Source organism: Salmo salar, chromosome 01 (assembly GCF_965601325.2).
Source record: "Salmo salar chromosome 01, fSalSal1, whole genome shotgun sequence".
NCBI lineage: Eukaryota > Metazoa > Chordata > Actinopteri > Salmoniformes > Salmonidae > Salmo > Salmo salar.
Genome location: NC_138291.1, coordinates 81,831,964 through 81,859,394, shown reverse-complemented (window position 1 = coordinate 81,859,394; position 27,431 = coordinate 81,831,964). Strand labels below are relative to the sequence as shown.

At 40.7% G+C, this 27,431-nt stretch overlaps 2 protein-coding genes across 2 annotated transcripts; one reads left to right on the top strand and one right to left on the bottom strand.

Moving 5' to 3' along the window:
• The first annotated feature begins 1,463 nt into the window (after positions 1-1,463).
• Positions 1,464-4,288, top strand: LOC106612476 (interferon regulatory factor 1). The gene is made up of 8 exons (XM_014213663.3): positions 1,464-1,594; positions 1,976-2,075; positions 2,754-2,933; positions 3,047-3,139; positions 3,291-3,443; positions 3,566-3,618; positions 3,755-3,848; positions 3,982-4,288. Exons 1-8 carry the CDS (start codon positions 1,508-1,510, stop codon positions 4,059-4,061), a joined length of 840 nt encoding a protein of 279 aa, XP_014069138.1. The 5' UTR covers positions 1,464-1,507; the 3' UTR covers positions 4,062-4,288.
• Positions 4,289-4,521: 233 nt separating this feature from the next.
• Positions 4,522-24,319, bottom strand: LOC106612469 (nucleolar RNA helicase 2). The gene is made up of 14 exons (XM_014213631.2): positions 24,151-24,319; positions 22,960-23,193; positions 21,001-21,141; positions 20,805-20,877; positions 18,393-18,571; positions 14,349-14,466; positions 11,740-11,925; positions 11,437-11,582; positions 10,713-10,862; positions 6,307-6,468; positions 5,838-6,191; positions 5,539-5,673; positions 5,313-5,357; positions 4,522-4,982 (listed from the first exon to the last, which is right to left on the bottom strand). Exons 1-14 carry the CDS (start codon positions 24,232-24,234, stop codon positions 4,752-4,754), a joined length of 2,238 nt encoding a protein of 745 aa, XP_014069106.1. The 5' UTR covers positions 24,235-24,319; the 3' UTR covers positions 4,522-4,751.
• Positions 24,320-27,431: the final 3,112 nt, after the last annotated feature.

Here is a 27,431-nt window from a genome sequence, read left to right as displayed (position 1 = left end):
GCATTTTTCTTCTCCACACATAGTGTTGTGTGTTCCTTCCAAACAACTCAACTGTAGTTTCATCTGTCAACAGAATATTTTGCCAGTAGCGCTGTGGAACATCCAGGTGCTCTTTTGCGAACCTCAGATGTGCAGCAATGTTTTTTTTGGACAGCAGTGGCTTCTTCCGTGACGTCCTCCCATGAACACCATTCTTGTTTAGTGTTTTACGTATCGTAGACTCGTCAACAGAGATGTTAGCATGTCCCAGAGATTTATGTAAGTCTTTAGCTGACACTTTAGCTGATTCTTCTTAACCTCATTGAGCATTCTGCGCTGTGTTCTTGCAGTCATCTTTGCAAGACGGCCACTCCTAGGGAGAGTAGCAACAGTGCTGAACTTTCTGCATTTATAGACAATTTGTCTTACCGTGAATTGATCAACATCAAGATTTTTATAGATACTTTTGTTACAATTTCCAGCTTTATGCAAGTCAACAATTCTTAATCTTAGGTATTTTGAGATCTCTTTTCTTCAAGGCATGGTTCACATCAGGCAATGCTTCTTGTGAATAGCAAACTCACATTTTGTGAGTGCTTTTTATAGGGCAGGGCAGCTCTAACCAACATCTCCAATCTCGTCTCATTGATTGGACTCAAGGTTAGCTGACTCCTGACTGAGCTTTTGGAGAAGTCATTATTAGCCTAGGGGTTCACACAGTTTTTCCAACCTACACTGTGAAAGTTTACATGATGTATTCAATATAGACAAGAAAAAAAAATAATGTGTGTTATTAGTTTAAGCACATTGTGTTTGTCTATTGTTGTGACTTAAGACGAAGATCAGATCAAATTTTATGACCAATTTATGCAGAAATTCAGGTAATTCCAAAGGGTTCACATACTTTTTCTTTCCACTGTACATAGAGGAGGGGCCTTAAAGGGTGCTGTGTGGGTGTAATAGAGTTTCCTAACTACCTGTTAGTGTGGGCACCTGTAGTTTAAGGAAACCCGTCAGTGCGAGCACACAGGAGGTTTGAGGATTCCATGCGCAGGTTAGTGAAGTAGCTATTATCAGGATTATTCTAAACAGTGGGGGATCAATTATAGTCAAATATGAAAGGATAAGTATCACAAAACATAGACATCAGTCATTATTAACCATGGTCTGGTTCATGTCTGAAAAGCAGTCTAGTTGGACAAAATTGTGCATGGTGATTGCAGAATTGAGTCAGTTGTATAACTAGTTGAGTGGGATCGTTTAAGAAAAAAGCTGTCATGCAGTATTTATTTCTATTTGTTATAATCTTTGAGAGATTCACCTGACTATTTAGGGTCATTCCTCAACTCATTTTATAATCACCAGGACATACACATACTCACTTATCAAGCACAGTTCTGAATGCTGAATCCCCTGGACAAGACGTTGATGTAGTTGAACATAGTACAAATACATTTTGGTACAAAATGTGTTTTATTGGATGTCAGGTGTGAAGTAAGGCAGACTGCAACCCTAGGTTCATTAGAAGATGCATCAAGGTCGTCTAAGACTGCGACCCTGGCTTGAGGAGCAGATACAGTCAGGGAAATACCCAGGGGTCACCTGGCGTGATGAGGTAAAACATTGTTTCAGATGTTTTAAATCATTTTACAATAAAAATGTCATAATCCAGATTGTCATTGCTTTTGTTCTTGTATATTTGTAGTATGGTTATTCTGTACACTTAAATGCATTTATGTCCAACGTCTGATACAAAATATCTAACAAAAGCAAGATTTTTATGTAAGACTTCACTCACACCAGAAAATGCTTAAGTCCATATCCAACAGGTATCATATCTCAAGTGAAATATCTTTCTGGTTATAGCCAATATAATTTAAGTCCCCTCTCTAATAGAGGTCTCAGTTATTTATTTTGGGAATATACTGCTTTTGTCACAGTCCAGATGTGAAAGATAAAAGGTTTACCATTTGGACTACTCTGCTTTGATCTTTAGACAGCTCAAGTTTTTCAGATTCCTTGGAAGCACGCGGCTCGACATGGTTGGAATATAGACAAGGACGCCACTTTGTTCCGAAACTGGGCGATACACACAGGTAAGAAGCAAGTTCAGACACCAATGGACAAAGCTCTCTGATTGCACCATGAAAAGCTGTCTTCCACCATGGCATGAAGGTATTATGTATACCCAAGTTTCGCATGGTCCGTTGCCAGTAAAGTGCATTTATCACATCTCTAAAGCAAGTTAGAATAGCAGCAAATGTATCAGTTTGCTTGCTCCAATATTTGTCACTGATACTTGATATTATAAATTATAATACATCCAGGTCAGCACTAAATATCCACTTCATTGTGTCTAGTGTTTGGATCATGGACCTAAAGAACAGAGTTCTGCATTTTTACATGACCCTTGTGGATTAAACCTTATCAAATATTTTAATCTTATTCTCATCTTCAATGTTCAATGGCCATAGCAACTGAATCCCTGAAAAGCCATCTGCCTGTAAACACATCACACAACAACATTTTTATGATCTATTCAGATCTATGGATGGGAAAATCCATTTCCATTGTTGTAGATATGAATGTTTTTATCAATTGCCACAATTTTTTTCTGTACTGACAAGGGCAACAAATTGACCTATTTGTGCATGTTTTCCAAGTCAGTAGTGAGAACCTTTGGGATAAAACAATACTTTCTCATCCTTGCTTGTATGTAAAATGAAACTGTTCAGTTTTGCTTTGATTAATTCATTTTATCCCTTTGGTTTAAGGCAGATACAAACCTGGGATAGACAAGCCTGATCCAAAGACATGGAAAGCTAACTTCCGATGTGCCCTGAACTCTTTACCCGATGTGAAAGAGCTACAAGACAAGAGCATCAAGAAGGGCAGTAATGCGTTTAGGGTTTACATGATGCTGCCTGTTATTAAAATGACCAAACAAAGAAAAGGTGAGTAGCTTTAGAAAGCTATCAAGAGTAAACATCTCAATGACGGACTATAGCCCAGTGATAATAATGACAGTCATATGTTATTTGCTGCCATTTACTTTGTTGCTGTCTAGGACTAAAGGAGTCAGAAGTTGCCATAAAACAAAATTTGATCTCCCTCTCAGAAACTCAGGCAGGTTCTTGTGCGCCACTGGATAGATTTGCAGGTAGGGACAACTAACTACATAGTGTATTGGCAGAAAGTCACTGTCCTGCATTCTCTTATGGCGTGTTGATCAGTGAATTGGGTTCTCTTGGTATCAAGCCTTCTGTCAAATTCAATGTTTAATTAAGCATCAGTCACCCCTGTTTCCATAGAGGTTTTCCTGAAGTATAGAGGCGGGCAGGCCAGTCACAGCCCTGGTATATTTCATGTCAATGACAGTTACCCTCCCTACAACACCATAAAGGATGAACAGTCACCAGAACAGTCCTACTCTCACCAGTCTTCCTTAACACCTGAAGTGCATGGTAAGAGCTGCTAAGTATATAGCTAAAGTGCCAATGTATGTACATACAAAAGTAGTTCAAGCGCATAACGTTTTTTCTTTCTAGAAATAACTTTATGCATGGCCTCCTTTTTACGTTTACAGAAAGATCTGATACTACCACTGACGACAATGAGCAAGCAGAGGCTGTGTTCAAGGTAAACTAGCAGTTGAAGTTACTGTGATTTCAGAATTGTAATTTGTAAGCTCATTAATATGGCTAATATATGTAGATAAATTAAAATGACATTCCATGCATCTATAATTTTAAACCAGTGATATGTGCTCCTGCAGATAGTTGACCACCTAAAAACCATAGAGCACTGGAGCCAGTCTAATGAAAACAGAAGCTGGAGGGCAGCAGCCACCGGCTGGGTGGACTGTTACTGTAAGGCACTTGGCTACTGCCTACTTTCTCTTTACTCTCTAAAACAGACAACTTTTTCAAATAATTTCCTCAGATATGGTTAACTTTTTTGGGTGGGAAATTCTTCTCAATATGTTTATCCTCCACTCTACAGGTGAGGATATGGATTACTTGGGGTATCCCTTACAGACCGATTGCTACACACACAGTGCACAGCAAAGACCACTTCTATAAGACGAGTGGGATCAACATGCATCTAACAGACTGCCGTGCTAAAATCCCTGAAAAAGGTGGAGACATTTTTCTTCCAAGCCAGGCACAACTCTATAATGCTGTATTCAGATGAACTGGAAGACTGACCAAGCAGTTGAGAGCACATACAGTACATTAAAAACTGAGTTTAACACATTAAGCTGAACAGGTAACGACTGTCATTGTAGAATAGATGTTTTCCCCTAAAATGTTTGCCTTTTATTAAACTTAAATTGACAAAAGGCCTATATGTTTAAAGTTGTTTTCATTATAACTACAAACTCTTCTAGAAACTTAAATTGAGAGTATTAGCACAGTATCTCAGGAAATGCCCTTCAAGATACATAAAGCAATGTCCATGGAGGAATTTCTTTCTTTAGGATAAAAAGGAGCAGGTACAAAAAAGAAAGAAACCCCCCCCCCAAAATAGAGCAGATAACCATTTCATTCCTCAGACCACCTTTAATGAAAAAACATCTCATTCCAATGAATGAGTTTATCAAGTAGAGATAGTTAAATATATAATTGCAAAGCAATCAGCTCATACATATTTTGGGGATATACTTTCGGGCACAGGGTTAGCCAGTCCCACAAACACAAGTAAAAACCACCAGCTTGCTGTGCAGGAAACAGACAGCCATGTCATCAGTCCAGAGAACGGGAAGTCTGTGGTTAATAATCAAATGCACTGCTGAAGCTGCGTTTATGACTTCCTCCACCTCCTCTCCAGTTGCCACCACCGCTGCCGTTTCTGAAGCCACGGCCACCCCCCCGTCCTCCACCACCACGTCCACCGAAGGAGCGTCCGTATCCACGGTCACCACCCATGCGCTGTTTCTCCTCCAGCTCAGGGAGCTCTGTGGCGATTGACAGCTGCCAACGCCTACCATCCTGCCATGCATCCTGAGGAAAATAAAACTGGAGTGGTCACCACAAGTACAATAGTGTCTCTGTGTTACTAACCACATTATCTACGTTTTTTGTTTTGTTTTGTTTTTTTACGAATGAGGGATTGCTTTTGTTGTGAAACTTGAGGAGTAGCATCACTCATACAAAGCTTGACAGTACGGCTGGGGAAATAATACTCCAAACTGCACACGATGAAAATTCTGTTTGAAAAAAAAAGGGCTTGGATAATTGCTCCTCTTAGCTTTGAATCACCTTACACCAAGCCTTTTACATGTGTCCAATTGCTCACAGTTAAGAGGAAAGGTATCTCTGCTTTCTACTTACTTGGTACTCCTTTACTTTGTCAGCTGGAACATCAAAACAGACTCCCTGCAAAACAAAATTCACTCATAATATTAATATTTTCACTTAACATTAGGCAAGTCAATTAGTCTCAACAGTATTGTCATTATAGTACCAACAGTAAATGAGGGTGGTTTTATTTCAAAGATGAAAACAGAGATGTCACCTGTCCCCTCCCGACCTGAGGCACATTAAATGAAAAGCCTACCATTTTGCCCTTGAGGAAGGTCATCCCCCGGATCACATTGTCAATCTCCTCTCCCAGCTGCTCCTTTAGACCACGCCAAGCGCAGCCAATGTTGTGCAGCTCCTGGGAGCAGTTCATTGTCATTGTGGTGTAGCCCTGGAAGGTTTGAACAACAAACATGAACATTAAATATAAGTTCAAACCATTCAAGATGCATTTTAAACCATTCAGGGCATTTACATGTCAACATGTCATTCATTATTCAATTGCTGCATATAAATGGCACTGAATGTGTGAGTTAGTAGAGCCTGAACACTCACAGCGTCAGAGTTGAGGAGGGACCTCTGCTCCAGGGCAGTAGCACCTGATATGTGTGCCAGGGCGGCAGCCAGGGCATCCACGGCCCCACGCTCCTCAATCAGCTTGGTAGCAGACACACGGAAGTACTCAATGGCTTGGGGAGGCACAGAGTCTAAAAACCTCACTGCGTCTTTACTGGAGGATTTGATGATGTCATTGGCAGTGGGCACTCCAACTCTCTTAAATGTGATTCCTGCTTTCTGCTCTACGTATCGGAGCTGGTCTTCCTCTTTGCGTTGGTAGAAACAGATGCAGACGCCTGTCCTGCCAGCCCTACCAGTGCGACCTGACCGGTGAATGTATGACTCCACATCCTGGTAGAGGGTCAAAGCAACGGTCATGTTTTAATACATTGTTCTTACTAGATCAATTAAAGTGTTCCTACACAGGTATAAGAGCAAACGAACAGTTATCACAGTATTTGTCTACCTTTGGGGGTGAGCACTGCACAACCAGGTCTACCTCTGGGATGTCCAACCCACGAGCAGCAACGTTGGTGGCCACCAAGACCTCAAAGGTGCCACTTCTGAAGCCTTTCAATGTGATCTCCCTCTGCTTCTGAGGAATGTCCCCATGAAGTGACTGGGAACTCTGTAACATTCAACATTTATCACAATCAGATAATGAATCAGCCAATGAACCCATTAGAAATAAAGTCAACTACCTCACTTCATTTTCAATGTAATTTACATCTCAAGGTCTAACCTTCCATGTTTATCATGGTCAGAGCCAGGCGGCCCTATACACTCACTACGCAATTTGCGTAGGGCCCTGCAAATTACGCAAGGGCCCCGCCTCCCCCTCGTGTCAAAGTGGGTGTCAATGTTTACAACTTCAATGAGAGGATGAAGCAGAACTATCCTTCTGGTCACGAAAAGAAAAGAAAAAAAACACAATGAGAGTGAATTGCGGGAACAGCAATCAGGTAAATTTGTGTTCTCTCCAAGATTGATGTCAGCAAATAACATGAATGTTAAGTTGATGTGCTAGCTTACAGTGCATCTCTCTCTAGTCTGTCTGTCATGCTAACCTAGCTGGGCAGTGCATCTCTTGGTCTGTCTTTGTCTTGCTTGCTTGCCAGCCACTTCCAGTGCTGTGTCCTGTGACTTTGTGCCTGACAAAAGTGAGAGGGAAATACAACTATTTATTACGTTTGATAAACGCCAACGGGCAACGGTGTTTATAAACTGCAGCTTGGAAAAGATAACCACGTGAACGAAATGAAACTCGCGCTTTCCAGCAGCAACCTCTGTGGGGACCAGTCCAGACAATATAGGGGCGTGATGGCACTCCTCATAGGTGCACATCATTTTAAAACAAGACAATGATTATCTAGTCTCTCAGTCAAGGTTTAGTTATAACTCTGGACTAATGCAAGACGGAAAGCAATGGACTGACATTGATTTATATATTGAATTTAAAATGTTGATTAGCTGGGCATACTGGGAAATATGGATGCACATCACTCAGTAAATAATAACCATCAAGTACTCAGCCAAGCCATAGTATAAATAGTATTTTATATTTGAAAATGTATAAAATGAAATCTGGGGGAGCCAGTTTGAATGGGCCTAATGTAGCTGATAACAATACTATTATTAATTTTACCTATAATTTACAGGTACTATGCTTACATTTGTCAATAGAGGAGATGCTGGATCATCAGCCAGTTCAAGCACAGACTCAGTTGAGTCTGGATGTGGATCCATCCATCCTGTTGATCCACATCCAGCCTCAGTCAGTACTAACACAGACCCAGTACAGCGGGCTTCAGCAAATACTAACACAGACCCAGTACAGTTAGCTTCAGCTAATAGTAACACAGACCCAATACAACCGTCTTCAGCAAGTACTAACACAGACCCAGTACAGCTAGCTTCAGCTAATAGTAACACAGACCCAATACAACCGTCTTCAGCAAGTACTAACACAGACCCAGGTGAAGTACAGGCAGCCTCAGCCAGTACTAGCACAACCAGAGGTGTACAGCCAGTATCAGATACAAGCAGCTCAGACCCTAATAGAACAGTTGCGGCTCCACCAAATTACCCAGCAGATTGGCCCCCAGTCTTAACATAATTAGCGTGCAAAGGTCCATTCAAACCAAGATTGAATTTTTCTTACCCTAAAGACAAGTCCAGAAGAAGTTTCCATTCAGGCTTATTACAGAGACAGCTGTCAAATGGGGAAAAGATGACCAGGAGCTGGCTTTCATAATCAAAAACTACGCTTTGTATTGTTTTGCTGTAAGCTCTTTTCTAAAAGACTACAAAAAAAGGAAGGTGCGAATGTCTGGTCAAATATCAACGCCATTCTGAAACACCATGTGGGTAGTCCTGAACACACAAACAATATGATTAAGTGGAGAGAACTTGATCTGCGCCTAAGTCAGGAACAGATTCTTGACCGGATACAAATGACAATTTGAGGCTGAAAGAAAGAGATGGCAGGATGTCCTTACACGTTTAATAAGTATCACCCAGTCTCTGGCTGAAAGAAACCTAGCATTCAGAGGTTCATCAGACAAACTCTTCCAACCAGATAATGGAAGCTTCCTGAAAGAGGTTGAATTACTGGCAAAATTTGACCCCGTTATGGAAAATCATCTCAGCAAAATCAAAGATGGAGAGACACATGCTCATTACCTTGGGAAGTGCGCATAGAATGAGCTGATACAGATTGTGAGTGACAAGATTCTGGAAGCAATAGTGACTCAACTAAGAGACTCAAAGAACTTATCCATTATCTTGGACTGTATATCTGACAGTCACCAGGAGCAAATGTCCATTATTCTGAGAAGTGTGGCTTTAAAGGGAAAGCCAGAGATCAAGGAGCACTTTCTCTGCTTTGTGAATGTTGAGGTTACAACAGGCTTGAATCTGTCCACTGTCATCTTAGATAAGCTGAACGAACTGAAGATTCCATTTGAAGATGGCAGAGGGCAAGCTTATGATAATGGGACCAATATGAAGGGCAAGCACCAAGGAGTACAAGCCAGACCGCTCAAAAAATATCCCAGAGCCGTGTTCGTCCCATGTGGAGCACATACTCTAAACCTTGTCATTGCAGATGCTGCATGTGCAAAAGCTCTTCACGTTCTTTTCAGCTGGCACACAAAGATGGGAGTGTTTTGAGGAAACATGTGAACATAACCGTGAAGTCATGGAGTGACAAGATGGGAGAGTAGGCTCCAAAGTGTTCATGCAATCAGGTATCAGGCTTCTGAGGTTTGGGAGGCATTACTGGAAGCCAGTCAGATGATCAACAATCCTGTAGCCAAAGTGGAGGCAGAAGAACTTGCAGAGTAAGTTGGGTCCTACCGCTTCTTGATTTACTGTGTCGTATGGTGAGATAATGAGAATGACAAACAAGGTGAACAAGCTCCTCCAATCCGCCTCAATGCAGTTGGATATCGCAGTGAATTTAAAAAGCAAAGGCCTCCCTCACTACATACCGGGAAACAGGATTCGCTGAGGCCCAGACAACAGCTAAAAGCATTTATGAAGAAATTAATATGGAGGCTATTCTGAAAGAGAGTAGACTGAGAAACAGCAAGAGGCATTTAAGCCATGAGGCTCCTGATATACCAGTGACTGATGCACTGAAAAACCTTGAAGTCAACTACTTCAACATTGTGGACGACTCTGCTGTGACATCCATGGATGAGAGATTTGAAACACTCAACCAGGTGAAAACCAAATATGGAGTGCTGCTGAACTTCAGCACTGCCTCTCAGATGTCCCGTGGATCTTTAAAGGCTCACTGCATGGAAGTTGAAAATACTCTAACCTTCAGAGATGACTGTGACATCAGTGGAATGGATCTGGCACACGAGATTCAGAATTTACTTGATCTGACATCAGATAAGATGACTGCCTTTGAGCTGCTTTCCTTTCTCTGTGAGAAAAACCTGGAGGAACTCTATCCTAACCTTTGGATAGCCCAAAGAATTGCAGTCACCCTACCAGTAACATCGGCAGAGAGGAGCTTCAAAAAAACTACCCGAGGTCTTCCATGTCACAGGAACGTTTTGAGTCATCTGGCCATCATGATGACATCATTGATGATTTTGCCTCAAGAAAGTGCAGAAGAGGATTCTTTTTTTGGTAAGATCTTAATTCAAACATTCAAATGTTTACACACTTAGTAACATTTAAGATTGTATGGCAGAAGTGCATTTCTGTAAATGACTGCTTAACTATGTGACATACTCTTAATTTCTTCCAGACAGTCCAGATGGACTGGTGCTGAAAATGCCCAGGCTGTAGAGGGAACCAAAGTTAATCACACAGATGTATAGGTTTTATTTTACTATTTTAAGACATATAGCTGCAGCCATAGCCTATAGGCTTATGTTTACATTGTATAGACAAAGCTAATTGTATAATATTGTGAGGACTGGACTAATTACCAGGCAGCAAAGCCAAAGCTCACTGTTATATTTGATTATTTTCTCAATTTTATATTTTCTACAATTTCTTATGTTAATGTTAATATTCACTTATCTTAAGATTCTATAGGAAATATTATATTCAATAAATATTGTTTGTTTATTCCTCATTCTGTATAGGTCTACTTATTCTTAGATCCACAGATGGAGCAAGCTGTTTTAAATGAGGGAGGATTGTAGTGGGAGCACTGGGGTGTCAGGTGTGACAATGGCAAATGGTTTACATGGCTCATGGGTCAGGCAGGAGGGCCCCTTAGCAGAATTTTGCTTAGGGCCCCTGGGAGGTCAGGACTGGCTCTGATCCTGGTATCAATGCCATACCTCACAAATGTTCTGTATGCACTGTGTAACAAATAAAAAAAACGCTATGGCAGGTTTCTGGTACCTGTTTTATGGAGGTGTTCATTGACAGCTCGTTGGCATCCTTCTTGGTCTCACAGAAGACGATGGTGCGGCCGTGGCTGCCACTGTACACCTGGACCACATCCCCAATGACTGCAGCCCTCTGAGACCAGTGACACGCAATGGCAAGGTGCTGGGTGGGGAGCAAGAGACGGAGAACGTTTAATAAAGTGCTGATAAGTGTGAAAACGACAATGTTCAGTCGGCCCGAGTGAACCAAACATAAAATAAAAACCATTTCTAAATGACTGCCAAGTCAGTATTGTGTGGTATTTTACCAGTTTGACATGAACCACAGAATAATGTAGACGGCGTGTAGGCAGGTTAAATATCTCTGCTATATGGAAACTGGGTTGCGTGTGTCAGAAGTGGCAAAAATGTGGCTCACATAGCTTTAGCCAGAGGAAACTGGTTCAGCAAGTAGGATATTTAAGAAACTTGTTGTACATTTCTTAAGAATCATGCAACTATTAACGAAATGTCCATGACCTGGAAAAAAAGTATTAATAGCAGCCTGGTGGCTTCACGTTACTCAATAGAAAAAGGCATAAATTATACATTTGTTTTCTAAAATGTACATTTCAAAGAGCAACATTTTCATCTGAATTAATCTTAAGTCTGACCAATATTTTAACCAAAGTGGAAACCATTGTCAATCAAAATAAAACATCACTTGTTGAAAGCATAACATATGTTTTCTTTGTTACCTCTACTGTGGTGGCAGCTTTCTGGGTCTTTTTGCCAATGAGGTCCACATGCTCATAGGTTGGCCTCATGTACTTCTTTGCCACAACATACACCCATGGTGGGCATGTGGCAGAGAAGAGCAGGGTCTGGGGATTGCTCTCAGAGTCTGCACACAGAAAACATTGGATCAGATGTGTGCATTTACTATCGTCTGACTCAGTACTACTGATGAGGTATACTATCAAGGCCTCCCATCCAACCTAAGGTAAACCTACAGCATATGGCCTAAAATCAAACAATCCTATATGAAAACGTCTCATTACCTTTTTGGTAAGATGCAGAAAGTATCTCCTCCACCTGTTCTGCAAAGCCCATATCAAGCATTTGGTCCACTTCATCTAATACAACGTGCTTCAATTGAGACAGGTCCAGTTTGTTATTCTGTAGATGGTCCTTGATACGACCTGGAGTTCCCACTAGGACATCGATGCCACTGCGGATTGCATCAACTGAGGAGGAAAAAAACAATTTTCCACAAATATGATCAACTTAACCATATGCAATTTACAGTATTACTTTTCACCCAAAAAATAAGGCTGAGGATCTGACTTTTCTGCACCCCGCTTCCCGGCGGCTGGGGCCGTGTGGCTTATGTGCATGTGTTGGATTCTCTACTTTTGCTCTACCCGTAGAGAACCTCACTTCACATTTCTCACTGTCAATCACGGATGATAATTCTTCAAATTTCACCGGTAAAACATCCATGCAGCATCTGTATAACTATCATTTGATCTCAATCAGTTTCATGGGGATATGCACTTAGATCAACTTTAGCTATAAGCTACAAATTCGAAGTAGCCTACAATGTTGTTTTGAATTATGTGCAGCGAGTGAATTAGAGCAGATGGTGTTAACAAACTGTAGCATAGCCTACCTATGTTTAGTTTCAATCAAAGCACATACAGTGAGGGAAAAAAGTATTTGATCCCCTGCTGATTTTGTACGTTTGCCCACTGACAAAGAAATGATCAGTCTATAATTTTAATGGTAGGTTTTTGAACAGTGAGAGACAGAATAAAAAAAAAATTAAAAAAACGTATGTCAAAAATGTTATAAAATGATTTGCATTTTAATGAGGGAAATAAGTATTTGACCCCTCTGCAAAACATGACTTAGTACTTGGTGGCAAAACCCTTGTTGGCAATCACAGAGGTCAGATGTTTCTTGTAGTTGGCCACCAGGTTTGCACACATCGCAGGAGGGATTTTGTCCCACTCCTCTTTGCAGATCTTCTCCAAGTCATTAAGGTTTCGAGGCTGACGTTTTGCAACTCGAACCTTCAGCTCCCTCCACAGATTTTCTATGGGATTAAGGTCTGGAGACTGGCTAGGCCACTCCAGGACCTTAATGTGCTTCTTCTTGAGCCACTCCTTTGTTGCCTTGGCCGTGTGTTTTGGGTCATTGTCATGCTGGAATACCCATGCACGACCCATTTTCAATGCCCTGGCTGAGGGAAGGAGGTTCTCATCCAAGATTTGACGGTACATGGCCCCATCCATCGTCCCTTTGATGCGGTGAAGTTGCCCTGTCCCCTTAGCAGAAAAACACCCCCAAAGCATAATGTTTCCACCTCCATGTTTGACGGTGTGGATGGTGTTCTTGGGGTCATAGGCAGCATTCCTCCTCCTCCAAACACGGCGAGTTGAGTTGATGCCAAAGAGATCCATTTTGGTCTCATCTGACCGCAACACTTTCACCCAGTTGTCCTCTGAATCATTCAGATGTTCATTGGAAAACTTCAGAAGGGCATGTATATGTGCTTTCTTGAGCAGGGGGACCTTGCGGGCGCTGCAGGATTTCAGTCCTTCACGGCGTAGCGTGTTACCAATTGTTTTCTAGGTGACTATGGTCCCAGCTGCCTTGAGATCATTGACAAGATCCTCCCGTGTAGTTCTGGGCTGATTCCTCACCGTTCTCATGATCATTGCAATTCCACGAGGTGAGATCTTGCATGGAGCCCCAGGCCGAGGGAGATTGACAGTTCTTTTGTGTTTCTTCCATTTGCGAATAATCGCACCAACTGTTGTCACCTTCTCACCAAGCTGCTTGGCGATGGTCTTATAGCCCATTCCAGCCTTGTGTAGGTCTACAATCTTGTCCCTGACATCCTTGGAGAGCTCTTTGGTCTTGGCCATGGTGGAGAGTTTGGAATCTGATTGATTGATTGCTTTTATATAGGTAACGAGCTGAGATTAGGAGCACTCCCTTTAAGAGTGTGCTCCTAATCTCAGCTCGTTACCTGTATAAAAGACACCTGGGAGCCAGAAATCTTTCTGTTTGAGAGGGGGTCAAATACTTATTTCCCTCATTAAAATGCAAATCAATATATAACATTTTTGACATGCATTTTTCTGGATTATTTTGTTGTTATTCTGTCTCTCACTGTTCAAATAAACCTACCATTAAAATTATAGACTGATCATTTCTTTGTCAGTGGGCAAACGTACAAAATCAGCAGGGGATCAAATACTTCTTTCCCCTCACTGTATTTTGCCTCGCTCGCTGTTGTGGCCACATGAGAAAAATGCGACCATTCACACAATCATCTTAAAATTTCATAAGAAATGGGTGGTGTTTTTTTTTTTATCTTACACTGACATTATACTATGGTATTATATCCTGTTCTATTATGTAGAATACATGTGATCTTTATTAAGCTTTGATCTAACTTTAAAAAACAAGCAACATCTGCCAGAGTAGCGTTATCTCTACGATTGTGTGTGGAGTGAGGCTCAGTCACATGCGCAGACTTCGGAACCTTTAACTGTTGGGAAGGTTCTGAAAGGTCGGACCCGCAGTCACTCGTAAATAATAGGCACTTTGCAATGAAGCCAATTTTTTTTACCAGATCAATTGTAGGAATACTACTCACGTTGAGGGTTGTAGGAGCTTCCACCATAGAAACAGGTAACAGACAGTTTCTTTGTCATGTCCTTGAAATCCTTGGCTACTTGAATAGCCAATTCTCTCGTTGGAGCAAGGCACAGAACCTACAAAATTACAAAAAAAAGAACCGGTTAATGATGGGAAAAACAAAGCGTTCCGGGAGCCTTCTGGTCAAAAGATTATGGATGCTCCACAAAACTATTCTTAAGAAATAAGGCACGACGGGGTGAGGTATAATGGCCATATACCCCCCAAAAAATGTAAAACAGATACCCGCCTTACTGCAATTATAAATCGGTTACCAACATGAATATAACAGCAAACAAGTAGATTTGCTTCATACCTGTGGTATATTGTCCGATACATAGTGCCTTCAGAAAGTATTCATACTCCTTGACTTATTCCACATTTTGTTGTGTCACAGCCCGAATTCAAAACGGATTAAATCAATTTTTTTCACTTTATTGAAAAAGAAATACAATTTACATACAGTTGAAGTCAGAAGTTTACATACACCTTAACCAACTACATTTAAACTCAGTTTTTCACAATTACTGACGTTTAATCCTAGTCAGATAGGATCACCACTTTATTTTATGATTGTGAAATGTCAGAATAATAGTAGAGAATGATTTACTTCAGCTTTTATTTCTTTCATCACATTCCCAGTGGGTCAGAAGTTTACATACACTCAATTAGTATTTGGTAGCATAGCCTTTAAATTGTTTAACTTGGGTCAAACGTTTTGGGTAGCCTTCCACAAGCTTCCCACAATAAGTTGGGTGAATTTTGGCCCATTCCTCCTGTCAGAGCTGGTGTAACTGAGTCAGGTTTGTAGGCCTCCTTGCTCGCACACGCTTTGTCAGTTCTGCACACAGATTTTCTATAGGATTGAGGTCAGGGCTTTGTGATGGCCACTCCAATACCTTGACTTTGTTGTCCTTAAGCCATTTTGCCACAACTTTGGAAGTATGCTTGGGGTCATTGTCCATTTGGAAGACCCATTTGCAACCAAGCTTTAACTTCCTGACTGATGTCTTGAGATGTTGCTTCAACATATCAACATAATTTTCCTTCCTGATGAAGCCATCTATTTTGTGAAGTCCACCAGTCCCTCTTGCAGCAAAGCACCCCCACAACATGATGCTGCCAACCCCGTGCTTCACGGTTGGGATGGTGTTCTTCGGCTTGCAAGCCTCCCCCTTTTTCCTCCAAAAATAACAATGGTCACTATGGCCAAACAGTTCTATTTTTGTTTCATCGAACCAGAGGACATTTCTCCAAAAAGGATGATCTTTGTCCCCATGTGCAGTTGCAAACCGTAGTCTGGCTTTATTATGCGGTTTTGGAGCAGTGGCTTCTTCCTTGCTGAGCGGCCTTTCAGGTTATGTCGATATAGGACTCGTTTTACTGTGGATATAGATACTTCTGTACCTGTTTCCTCCAGCATCTTCATAAGGTCATTTGCTGTTGTTCTGGGATTGAGTTGCACTTTTCGCACCAAAATACGTTCATCTCTAGGAGACAGAACGCGTCTCCTTCCTGAGCGGTATGACGGCTGCGTGGACCCATGGTGTTTACTGAGTACTATTGTTTGTACAGATGAACGTGGTACCTTCAGGCGTTTGGAAATTGCTCCCAAGGATGAACCAGACTTGTGTAGGTCTACAATTATTTTTCTAAAGTCTTGGCTGATTTCTTTTGATTTTCCCATGATGTCATGCAGAGGCACTGAGTTTGAAGGTAGGCCTTGAAATACATCAACAGGTACACCTCCAATTGACTCAAATTATGTCCATTAGCCTATCAGAAGCTTCTACACCCATGACATCATTTTCTGGAATTTTCCAAGCTGTTTAAAGGCACAGTCAACTTAGTGTATGTAAACTTCTGACCCACTGGAATTGTGATACAGTGAATTATAAGTGAAATAATCTGTCTGTAAACAATTGTTGGAAGAATTACAGCTGAGTCTTTCTGAGTAAGTATAAGAGCTTTGCATACCTGTATTGTACAATATTTGCCCATTCTTTCCAAATTCTTCAAGCTCTGTCAACTTGGTTGTTTATCATTGCTAGTCTTGCAATAGATTATCAAGCAGATTTAAGTCAAACCGTAACTCTGCAACATTCAATGTCATCTTGGTAAGCAACTCCAGTGTAGATTTGGCCTTCAAAATTGATTTGGTCGTCAAAATCAAAAGTAACAGACAGTATCTGGTGTGGCCACCAGCTGCATTAAGTACTGCAGTGCATCTCCTCCTCATGGACTGCACCAGATTTGCCAGTTCTTGCTGTGAGATGTTACCCCACTCTTCCACCAAGGCACCTGCAAGTTCCCGGACATTTCTGGGGGGGAAATGGCCCTAGCCCTCCGATCCAACAGGTCCCAGATGTGCACAATGGGATTGAGATCCGGGCTCTTTGCTGGCCATGGCAGAACACTGACATTCCTGCCTTGCAGGAAATCACGCACAGAACGAGCAGTATGGCATTGTCATGCTGGAGGGTCATGTCAGGATGAGCCTGCAGAAAGGGTACCACATGAGGGAGGAGGATGTCTTACCTGTAACGCATAGCGTTGAGATTGCCTGCAATGACAACAAGCTCAGTCCAATGATGCTGTGACACACCGCCCCAGACCATGACAGACCCTCCACATCGATCCCGCTCCAGAGTACAGGCCTCGGCGTAACGCTCATTCCTTCGACGATAAACGCAAATCCGACCATCATCCCTGGTGAGACAAAACCGCGACTCGTCAGTGAAGAGCACTTTTTGCCAGTCCTGTCTGGTCCAGCGACGGTGGGTTTGTGCCCATAGGCACATGGCTTACAACAGGCCTACAAGCCCTCAGTCCAGCCTCTCTCAGCCTATTTGCGGACAGTCTGAGCACTGATGGAAGGATTGTGCGTTCCTGGTGTAACTCGGGCAGTTGTTGTTGCCATCCTGTACCTGTCCCGCAGGTGTGATGTTCGGATGCACCGATCCTGTGCAGGTGTTGTTACACGTGGTCTGCCATTGCGAGGACGATCCGCTGTCCGTCCCATCTCCCTGTAGCGCCGTCTTAGGCGTCTCACAGTACGGACATTGCAATTGCTTTCCCTGGCCACATCGGCAGTCCTCATGTCTCCTTGCAGTATGCCTAAGGCACATTCACACAGGGACCCTGGGCATCTCTTTTTGTGTTTTTCAGAGTCAGAATAAAGGCCTCTTTAGTGTCCCAAGTTTTCATAACTGTGACCTTAATTGCCTACCGTTTTTAAGCTGTTAGTGTCTTAACGACCATTGCACAGATGCATGTTCATTAATTGTTTGTGGTTCATTGAACAAGCATGGGAAACAGTGTTTAAACTCTTTACAATGAAGATCTTAAGTTCTGGATTTTTACGAATTATCTTCGAAAGACAGGGTCCTGATAGAGGGACGGTTCTTTTTTTTGCTGAGATAGACATTTTTCAACTGGTGCCCTTTTGTAGGAGGCATTGCAAAAACCTCCCTGGTCATTGTGGTTGAATCTGTTTGAAATTCACTGATCACCTAGGGGACCTTACATATAATTGTATGTGTGTGTGTTACAGAAATCATGTTAAACACTATTATTGCACACAGAGTGAGTCCATGCAATTTATGTAATTTGTTGAGCACATTTTTACTCCTGAACTTTGGGTTTACCATAACAAAAGAGTTGGATACTTATTGACACCAGACATTTCGGCCTTCCATTTAATTTTTTAAAAATTTATTTTATTTTTATTCAAAAAACATTCCACTTTGACATTATGTGTAGGCCAGTGACAACAAAAAAAAACACAATTTAATCAATTTAAAATTCAGGCTGTAACCCAACAAAATGTGGAAAAAGTCAAGGGGAGTGATTACTTTTAAGGCACTGTACACACTGCTGGCATGCTGTTTCAGCCAATCAGCATCCAGGACCCAAACTACTCAGTAATAATATGCAATTGACAACATCTTCGCACTAACAGAAAATGCTGAATATTTTATGGCAGAATCTGCAGCAGACCTACCTTTGGGGCTCTGCCCCGCCTCTTGTCATCCGGGTCATTTTGGATTTTCTCGATCAGCGGAATGGCAAAAGCTAATGTTTTGCCAGTACCTGTTCTTGCCTGACCAATTACATCCTTTCCCTCATACACTGAATTGAAGGTTTGGGTTTGGATGTCAAAGAGGAAAGATATGCCTCGTGCTAGGGGGAAAATAAAGTTAAAATGTAGGTTAGTGAATTAAAGTTGTTTTACCAGAAATGAAAGGGATACTTCAGGATTTTGACAATTAATCCCTTTTATCTACATCCCCAGAGTCAGATGAATTTATGGATTATTATGTCTCTGCATACAGTTTGAAGGAAGTTGCTAACTAGCATTAGCACAAGTGTGCAAAAGATAGAATATACTTCCAGTCATTGTGCTAAACTACCTCTTAACTTCCTTCATACTGAATGAAGAGAAAAAAAAATGTATCCATGAGTTTCTGACTCTGTGGAAGTAGATAAAAGGGCTTCACTGGAAAAATCCTGAAATAACCCTTTAAGTAAATGGATAACTAGTCACCTTAAACAATGCCACTAAATAATACCTACATAACTTATATTACTCATATCACATGTATATACTGTATTGAGACCCAATCACTGGACACTTTAATAAATGGGTCAAGTCACTAAACAATGTTTATATATCTTACATTACTCATATCACATGTCTATACTGTATTTTATACCATCTACTGCACCTTGCCTATGCCGCTCGGCCATCGCTCATCCATATATTTACAGTTGAAGTCGGACGTTTACAAACACTTCGGTTGGAGTCATTAAAACTAGTTTTTCAACCACTCCACAAATTTCTTGTTAACCTGTTATGGCTAGGGGGCAGTATTTTCACGGCTGGATAAAAAACGTACCCGATTTAATCTGATTATTACTCCTGCCCAGAAACTAGAATATGCATATAATTATTAGCTTTGGATAGAAAACACTCCAAAGTTTCTAAAACTGTTTGAATGGTGTCTGTGAGTATAACAGAACTCATTTGGCAGGCCAAAACCTGAGAAGATTCTGTACAGGAAGTACCCTGTCTGACCATTTCTTCCCCTTCTTTGTCATCTCTATCCATTACAAAGGATCTCTGCTGTTACGTGACACTTCCTACGGCTTCCATGGGCACTCAGAGCCCGGGAAAAAGCTGAATGACGTAATTCAAAGCCCTGGCTGAAACACACGAGCGCTTTTGCTAAGTGGTCTATCAGAGGACAAAGGGCTTAGGCGCGTGCACTGGCTGCCCCAGTCTTTCTGTTTTTCCCTCTATTTACCGAAAAGCAGATTCCCGGTCGGAATATTATCGCTTTTTTTACGAGATAAATTGCATAAAAATTGATTTTAAACAGCGGTTGACATGCTTCGAAGTACGGTAATGGAATATTTAGAATTTTTTTGTCAGGAAATGCGCCATGCGCACGACCCTGATTTACCTTTTTTTTTTTTTTTCTCCTCGGATAGTGTCTAGAACGCACGAATAAAACGCCGCTATTTGGATATAACGATGGATTATTTGGGACCAAACCAACATTTGTTATTGAAGTAGAAGTCCTGGGAGTGCATTCTGACGAAGAACAGGAAAGGTAATAACATTTTTCTTATAGTAAATCTGATTTTGGTGAAGGCTAAACTTGCCGGGTGTCTAAATAGCTAGCCTGTGGTGGCTGGGCTATGTATTTAGAATATTGCAAAATGTGCTTTCACCAAAAAGCTATTTTAAAATCGGACATATCGAGTGCATAGAGGAGTTCTGTATCTATAATTCTTAAAATAATTGTTATGCTTTTTGTGAACGTTTATCGTGAGTAATTTAGTAAATTGTTAGTAAATTCCCCGGAAGTTTGCGGGGTATGCTAGTTCTGAACGTCACATGCTAATGTAAAAAGCTGTTTTTTGATATAAATATGAACTTGATTGAACAAAACATGCATGTATTGTATAACATAATGTCCTAGGTGTGTCATCTGATGAAGATCATCAAAGGTTAGTGCTGCATTTAGCTGTCTTCTGGGTTTTTGTGACATTATATGCTAGCTTGAAAAATGGGTGTCTGATTATTTCTGGCTGGGTACTCTGCTGACATAATCTAATGTTTTGCTTTCGCTGTAAAGCCTTTTTGAAATCGGACAGTGTGGTTAGATTAACGAGAGTCTTGTCTTTAAAATGGTGTAAAATAGTCATATGTTTGAAAAAAGGAAGTTTTCGGATTTTAGAGGAATTTGTATTTCGCGCCACGCCTATCATTGGATACTGGAGCAGGTGTTCCGCTAGCGGAACGTCTAGATGTAAGAGGTTATTAAATAATAGATTACACCTTTAAAAAATAGGTAACAACTCAAACAGCATTTTAGTTGCATGAAAATTGACAAACAAGGAAAAATACCTTGAAGTAGTTTGATGGTGTTGGGGGAGATTCTGAAGTTTGAAAAGGCTCCCTCTTTTTGTTCTGGTGTCTCCTAAAGGCATGAAAAAGAAACACACTGATACAATGTTCTTAAAAACTCATTTAAATTGTTTTTCCACAAACCACCATGCTACATCTTCACTGATGAATGAGAATGTCACTGGGAAAGACTCACGATTTCTTTTTCCCCGTCACTGCCGGAGTCTTCGCTAGATTGTGCTGGAGTTGTCGTCGTGGAATGTCCATTAGTTTGTGCGATCAGCTTGGGAGTCTTAGGCAACACTCTGTTGACAACTTCTTCTGACGTCTTCTTTCTCTGTTGGTAATGACAAAATGGGACATAGTAAAGATGCCTTGCCATGGTGATTACTAATTAACATTTGATTATATTCATTCCTATTTTAAGACGAGCAAAAATAAATGTATTTGATAAGAGATATCCCGTGTAGCTCAGTTGGTAGAGCATGACGCTTGCAACGCCAGGGTTGTGGGTTTCGATTCCCATGGAGGACCAGTATGAAAATGTATGCACTCACTAAGTCGCTCTGGATAAGAGTGTCTGCTAAATTACTAAAATGTAAATATCAAAATAAATAAATAGCCATCCGTTGTAATGCAGTACTAAGTGTAGGAATGTTTTAACCTGTTTAGGATAGGGGGCAGTATTGACACGGCTGGATAAAAAACGTACCCGATTTAATCTGGTTACCACTCCTACCCAGTAACTAGAATATGCATATACTTATTACACATGGATAGAAAACACCCTAAAGTTTCTAAAACTGTTTGAATGGTGTCTGTGAGTATAACAGAACTCATTTGGCAGGCAAAAACCTGACAAGGTTTCAGGCAGGAAGTGGCCTGTCTGACAAGGTGTCGTTCTTCTTGTCTCTGTTTATTGAAGAGTGAGGATCTTAGCTGTCCCGTGACACTTCCTACGGCTGTCATAGGGTCTCAGAAGGCGGCAAAAAGCTGAATCGTGGCTTTGCAGGCTCTGGCTGAAAAAAAGTAGCGCGTTTGGGTAGTGGCTGGTTACAGTACTGTGAGACTCAGGCGCGTGCCCGCGTCGACCGAAAGCTTTGTTTACTTTCCTCAGTTTAGCTAAATGGACATTCCCGGTTGGAATATTATCGCTTTTCTACGAGAAAAATGGCATAAAAATGGATTTTAAACAGCGGTTGACATGCTTCAAAGTACGGTAATGGAATATTTAGATTTTTTTTGTCACGAATTGCGCCATGCGCACGACCCTGATTTACCATTTCAGATAGTGTCTGGGACGCACGAACAAAACGCCGCTATTCGGATATAACGATGGATTATTTTGGACCAAACCAACATTTGTTATTGAAGTAGCAGTCCTGGGAGTGCATTCTGACGAAGACAACAAAAGGTAATGAAACTTTTATAATAGTAAAGCTGATATTGGTGAGTGCTAAACTTGCCGGGTGTCTAAATAGCTAGCCCGTGATGCCTGGGCTATGTACTTAGAATATTGGAAAATGTGCTTTCACCAAAAAGCTATTTTAAAATCGGACATATCGAGTGCATAGAGGAGTTCTGTATCTATAATTCTTAAAATAATTGTTATGCTTTTTGTGAACGTTTATCGTGAGTAATTTAGTAAAATGTTAGCGAATTCCCCGGAAGTTTGCGGGGGGTATGCTAGTTCTGAACGTCACATGCTAATGTAAAAAGCTGGTTTTTGATATAAATATGAACTTGATTGAACAAAACATGCATGTATTGTATAACATAATGTCCTAGGGTTGTCATCTGATGAAGATCATCAAAGGTGAGTGCTGCATTTAGCTGTCTTCTGGGTTTTTGTGACATTATATGCTAGCTTGAAAAATGGGTGTCTGATTATTTCTGTCTGGGTACTCTGCTGACATAATCTAATGTTTTGCTTTCGTTGTAAAGCCTTTTTGAAATCGGACAGTGTGGTTAGATTAACGAGAGTCTTGTCTTTAAATAGCTGTAAAATAGTCATATGTTTGAGAAATTGAAGTAATAGGATTTTTAAGGTTTTGAAAAATCGCGCCACAGGCTTCAAGTGGCTGTTACGTAGGTGGGACGAATTCGTCCCGCCTAGCCCATAGAGGTTAACAAAACACTACATACTATAAGTTACCTCAGTTGCTTTGTCATTGTCTGTAGACTCCTCATTGGAATAAGATGTGTTGTTCTTCAAAGGTGATTCAATATTTCCATTAACATCAATGGATTTGTTCACATCCCCATTTGCTTTGTCCACTTTTTCTTTCTTCTTCTTGGGAACAGGAGGTTCACAGTCAGGTTCCTCTTCAACAACTGTTTTATGTTTCTTGATTTTCTTTCCCTTCTTGGTCTTCTTCTCCTTTACTTTCTACAAACCAAACAGTGCGCCATGGATTAGTTTAAGGGGAAAGAATAGTAGCAAGCTATATCAATGTATAGCTACATTTCTTACCACATAACAGCGCTAGTGAACTTGAACCTGAGTAGAATGACAGATGGATCATTATTGACATACTGTATTGGATACATAGTTGCAAGTTCAATGCTGATTTGCTAGGTTTGCTGCAGTTCAACTGATAGTTGGAACTCGGACTCTTCTTACCTGAATGAACCTTGCACGTGTGTCTAACTACAACCAATTAGAACGTCGGGCATTTCTGAGTTTCCTGGTTCTAACTAGCATGTGAACGCGGAATTATGCCGCGTTCAAAACAATTGAGAACTCAAACTACGAAGTCAAATCACGACGTCAGGGATCTTCAGATCGGAGGTATAGAAAGAGGGCCGAGTTGGATGACCGTTCAAATCGATATTTCCCAGTCGGAGACCGTTTTTGTCTTAGTTCCCAGTTGTTTGAAAGCACTGAATTTGGAGATTACCGAGCTCCCAGTTGTCTTGAACATGGCATTAGAATGGCAACATGTCCAGCAACGTCATCAAGTGCTGTACGTTGCACAAATTGATCGGATGTGATTGTACCAGAGCACGCCGAGGCACGTTGATCCTTCTGTTATGAAGATCAGCTAAACACGTGTCATGGGCACGAGGCTGCGTGCACTGGTAGCAATGAACATGTCATGTGCGGCGCTACCTACTTTCTACAGTGATTGACAGATATTTAAATCTCGAACTACTTGTATTTTCCTTACCTCTAGCTAGCGTAATGGAAATAATATTAGAAATATGACATAACGTTAAATTAGCTACCATGCGGCTGTAGAATGTAACTAGCAAGCTACGGTAGCTGCTAACAGTCGGTGCTAACGCAGTTTCGGCTGTTTTAGCAAACGTAAACAACCAGCTATTTGTGTTCTATTTTACTTACTTTGGGTGTCGTACTGCCCGCACTAATGTCCAGTTCACCTTCCATCCCGATGTCTTCGGTTTCAAAAATAATCTTTGATGGCATCTTCCCGGGTTGTTTTCCCTTCGAGTGGACACTAGCTAACCCTACGGGCACGCGTACAGAAAGGAACTACACCACTGTGCGGTGTTGAGGTAGACCTTTTACAAGCATAGAAATTAAGTAGGTAGAATGGACCTCCCATTGGAAGCCAGTACAATGCAACTTGCACGCCGTGATGTGGAACTTTAAATTTGTTCTTTAGTTTATAAAGATTAGTGTATTCTTTGTAGGTGCTTTATGCGCCTTGGACTCCATACATGTTCATTTCTCAACAGCGCAGACATATGGTTTTATGAAAAATGATGTACAACATATATATTTCTGCTACTTCTAGGGATATGATGGAAAGCCAGAGTCATAACACATTGATATTTCTATGTTGATGGGCTTTCCTGTGTCAGAGTACACAGATTATTTTGTATTTTTGCTTTATCCCAACACCTCTTAGAGATTATTTTTTATTATTTCACCGTTATTTAACCAGGTAGGCTAGTTGAGAACAAGTTCTCATTTGCAACTGCGACCAAGATTAGACTACGTCTGCCGCAATGCAGCGCCCCAGCAATTTAGGTGCCTTGCCTTCCCTTCATCTACACTGATTGAAGTGGATTAAACAGGATACATCAATAAGGGATCATAGCATTCACCTGGTCAGTCTATGTCATGGAAAGAGCAGGTGTACCTAATGTTTTGTACAGTTAGTGTGTGTATATATTTTACCAGAGAAATATTAATGTTTTTCATATGTCACATGTGCTTATCTAAGTCTTTTTACAGACTTCATCATTGGCAGTGTACAAGATCTTACTGCGAAAAAATGCCATGCTATTGTTTGAGGAGAGCTCCTAACAACAAAACACTTTTTTCACCGTGATAGGTTTGATAAATTCACCTCTGAAGGTGAAATGTGTACTTACATTCTGAAATCTTGCTCTGATTTATCATCCAAAGGGTCCCAGAGATAACATGAAGTGTTGTTTTGTTAGATAAAATCCTTTTTCATGTCTTAAAAAGGTCCATATAGCATGCATCGATTTTGTATTCCCACTTGTTCAATTTGCAAAGAAAGGAATCTGTGAAAATCTAACCCTAAACGTTGTTTCAACCAGTCAAATCATGTCCGTATGTATTCCTCAGAGATTTACATCCTAGAACGTAACCAGACTTCACTATATCTTTAGGGGTGTAGTATATCCTATACGACACCAAATTTGGTCAGAGAGCGACACCTTCATGGCACGCCGATGACGCGGCGGTCTACACTTGATCGACTCTAACTTTGTCAAATAAGCACCAATTGGGGTCAAACAAAGCTAGCTAGATAGCCAATGAGCTGGGCCCAGAAACCCTGTATCTGTCGCGAAATGTAGCTGCTAACCTTGTGCGACAGCATGCCTTTTCCTTTTGGACCAAAATTGTAAGAATATTCAGAGTTATGAAGTTATGAAAACTGGTTGTTTTGCAAATGTTGAACTTATAATATGGCTACTATTACTGGAAAAGCTAAATCAAAGTCCAAGTATACAGATTTGACGATATTCTTGCAGAAAAATGTAATATGAATGCAAATGTCTCCTTCACGATTTGCCCAAATATACCTGGGTGACTTCACACTAAATGTCATGTAGTTCGCTGATACTTCAAGTTATCCATCTGAAACTTTGCACATACACTGCTGCCATCTTGTGGACACCATCGGAATTAGAGTGATGGCTAGAATTTGGACTTTTATGTTGCATTTCAAAGATGGTGGTAGAAAAAAAGAAGTTTTTTTCCCCTTTGTATTTTCTGCTACCAGATCTATTGTGTTATATTCTCCTACATTCAATTCACATTTCCACAAACTTCAAAGTGTTTCCTTTCAAATGGTACCAAGAATATGCGTAGTCTTGCTTCAGGGCCTGAGCTACAGGCAGTTAGATTTGGATATGTCATTTTAGGCAAAAATTGAAAAAAAGGGGGCTATCCCGAAGAAGTTGTTAAAGCTTTGGGGGACCTGACCAAATTCACATAGACATGTGAGCTATAGATCTCTCATTCTCATTAAAATTAAGTCTAAGAAGCGTAGATTTGTTCTATGTGTGTGATTTCTTTGCTTCCTGTTCTTCAGTTTCGTTTTTGCATCTTTTACTATCAGTTTCAAACAGCTGAAAATACAATATTTTTGGTTATGGAAAAAATATTTCGTACACACAATGTATGTCATTGGTTGCAACTGATACTAGATGTCGGCAGCAACCCTCCAGTTGACAGTTCACTCACTGACTTAAGATTCGAACTGGCAATCCTGGGACTGCTGGCCAACCTCTAGCCTACCTGGCGCCCACACCAGACAAACACAATGATATTCTGGGCCGATGGGTTGTGGTATATGGTCAATATACCATGGCTAAGGGCTGTTCTTATGCATGATGCAATGCTGAGTGCCTGGATACAGCCCCTAGCTGTGGTATATTGGCCATATACCACAAACTTCAGAGGTACCTTATTGCTATTATAAACTGGTTACCAACGTAATTAGAGCAGTAAAATAAATGTTTTGTCATACCCGTGGTATACTGTCTGATATACCATGGCTGTCAGCCAATCAGCATTTGCGTGCTCGTCTCAACCTTTGTTTTCTTTAAACATGACATAACAAAAATGTAACATTAACCTAATAAAAACAGTTCTGTAGGAATGAGGTTTGTGCAGTAGGCCTAATACATTATCACAGCATATTGGCTATATACCTGGCCTACCAATATTGTATTCTCAGACCATATTATATTTGAAAACTCGAGCTTTGATAACAAAATAGATCAGTTTGTGTATCACTTGCAAAGCATAGCTGAGTATAAATTGAAATAATTAGCTTTTTTATTTAACTGGATTGATGGTTAAGGTGCTTTCAAGACAAATGGGAACCTGGAATAAAAAGAAGACCGAATCATGAGTAAGAAAATATTTACCAAATAAACTAAAGTAAAAAAGAATAAAAAAATTACATAATAAAATAACAATAATGAGGCAGTACCCTGTGTATATATCCTCGTTATTGTTATTTTATTGTGTTACTTTATTATTTTTTACTTTAGTTTATTTGGTAAATATTTTCTTAACTCCTTGAACTGCACTGCTGGTTAAGGGCTTGTAAGTAAGCATTCCTCGGTACTACACCTGTTGTATTCGGCACGTGACAAATAAAGTTTGATTTGAAG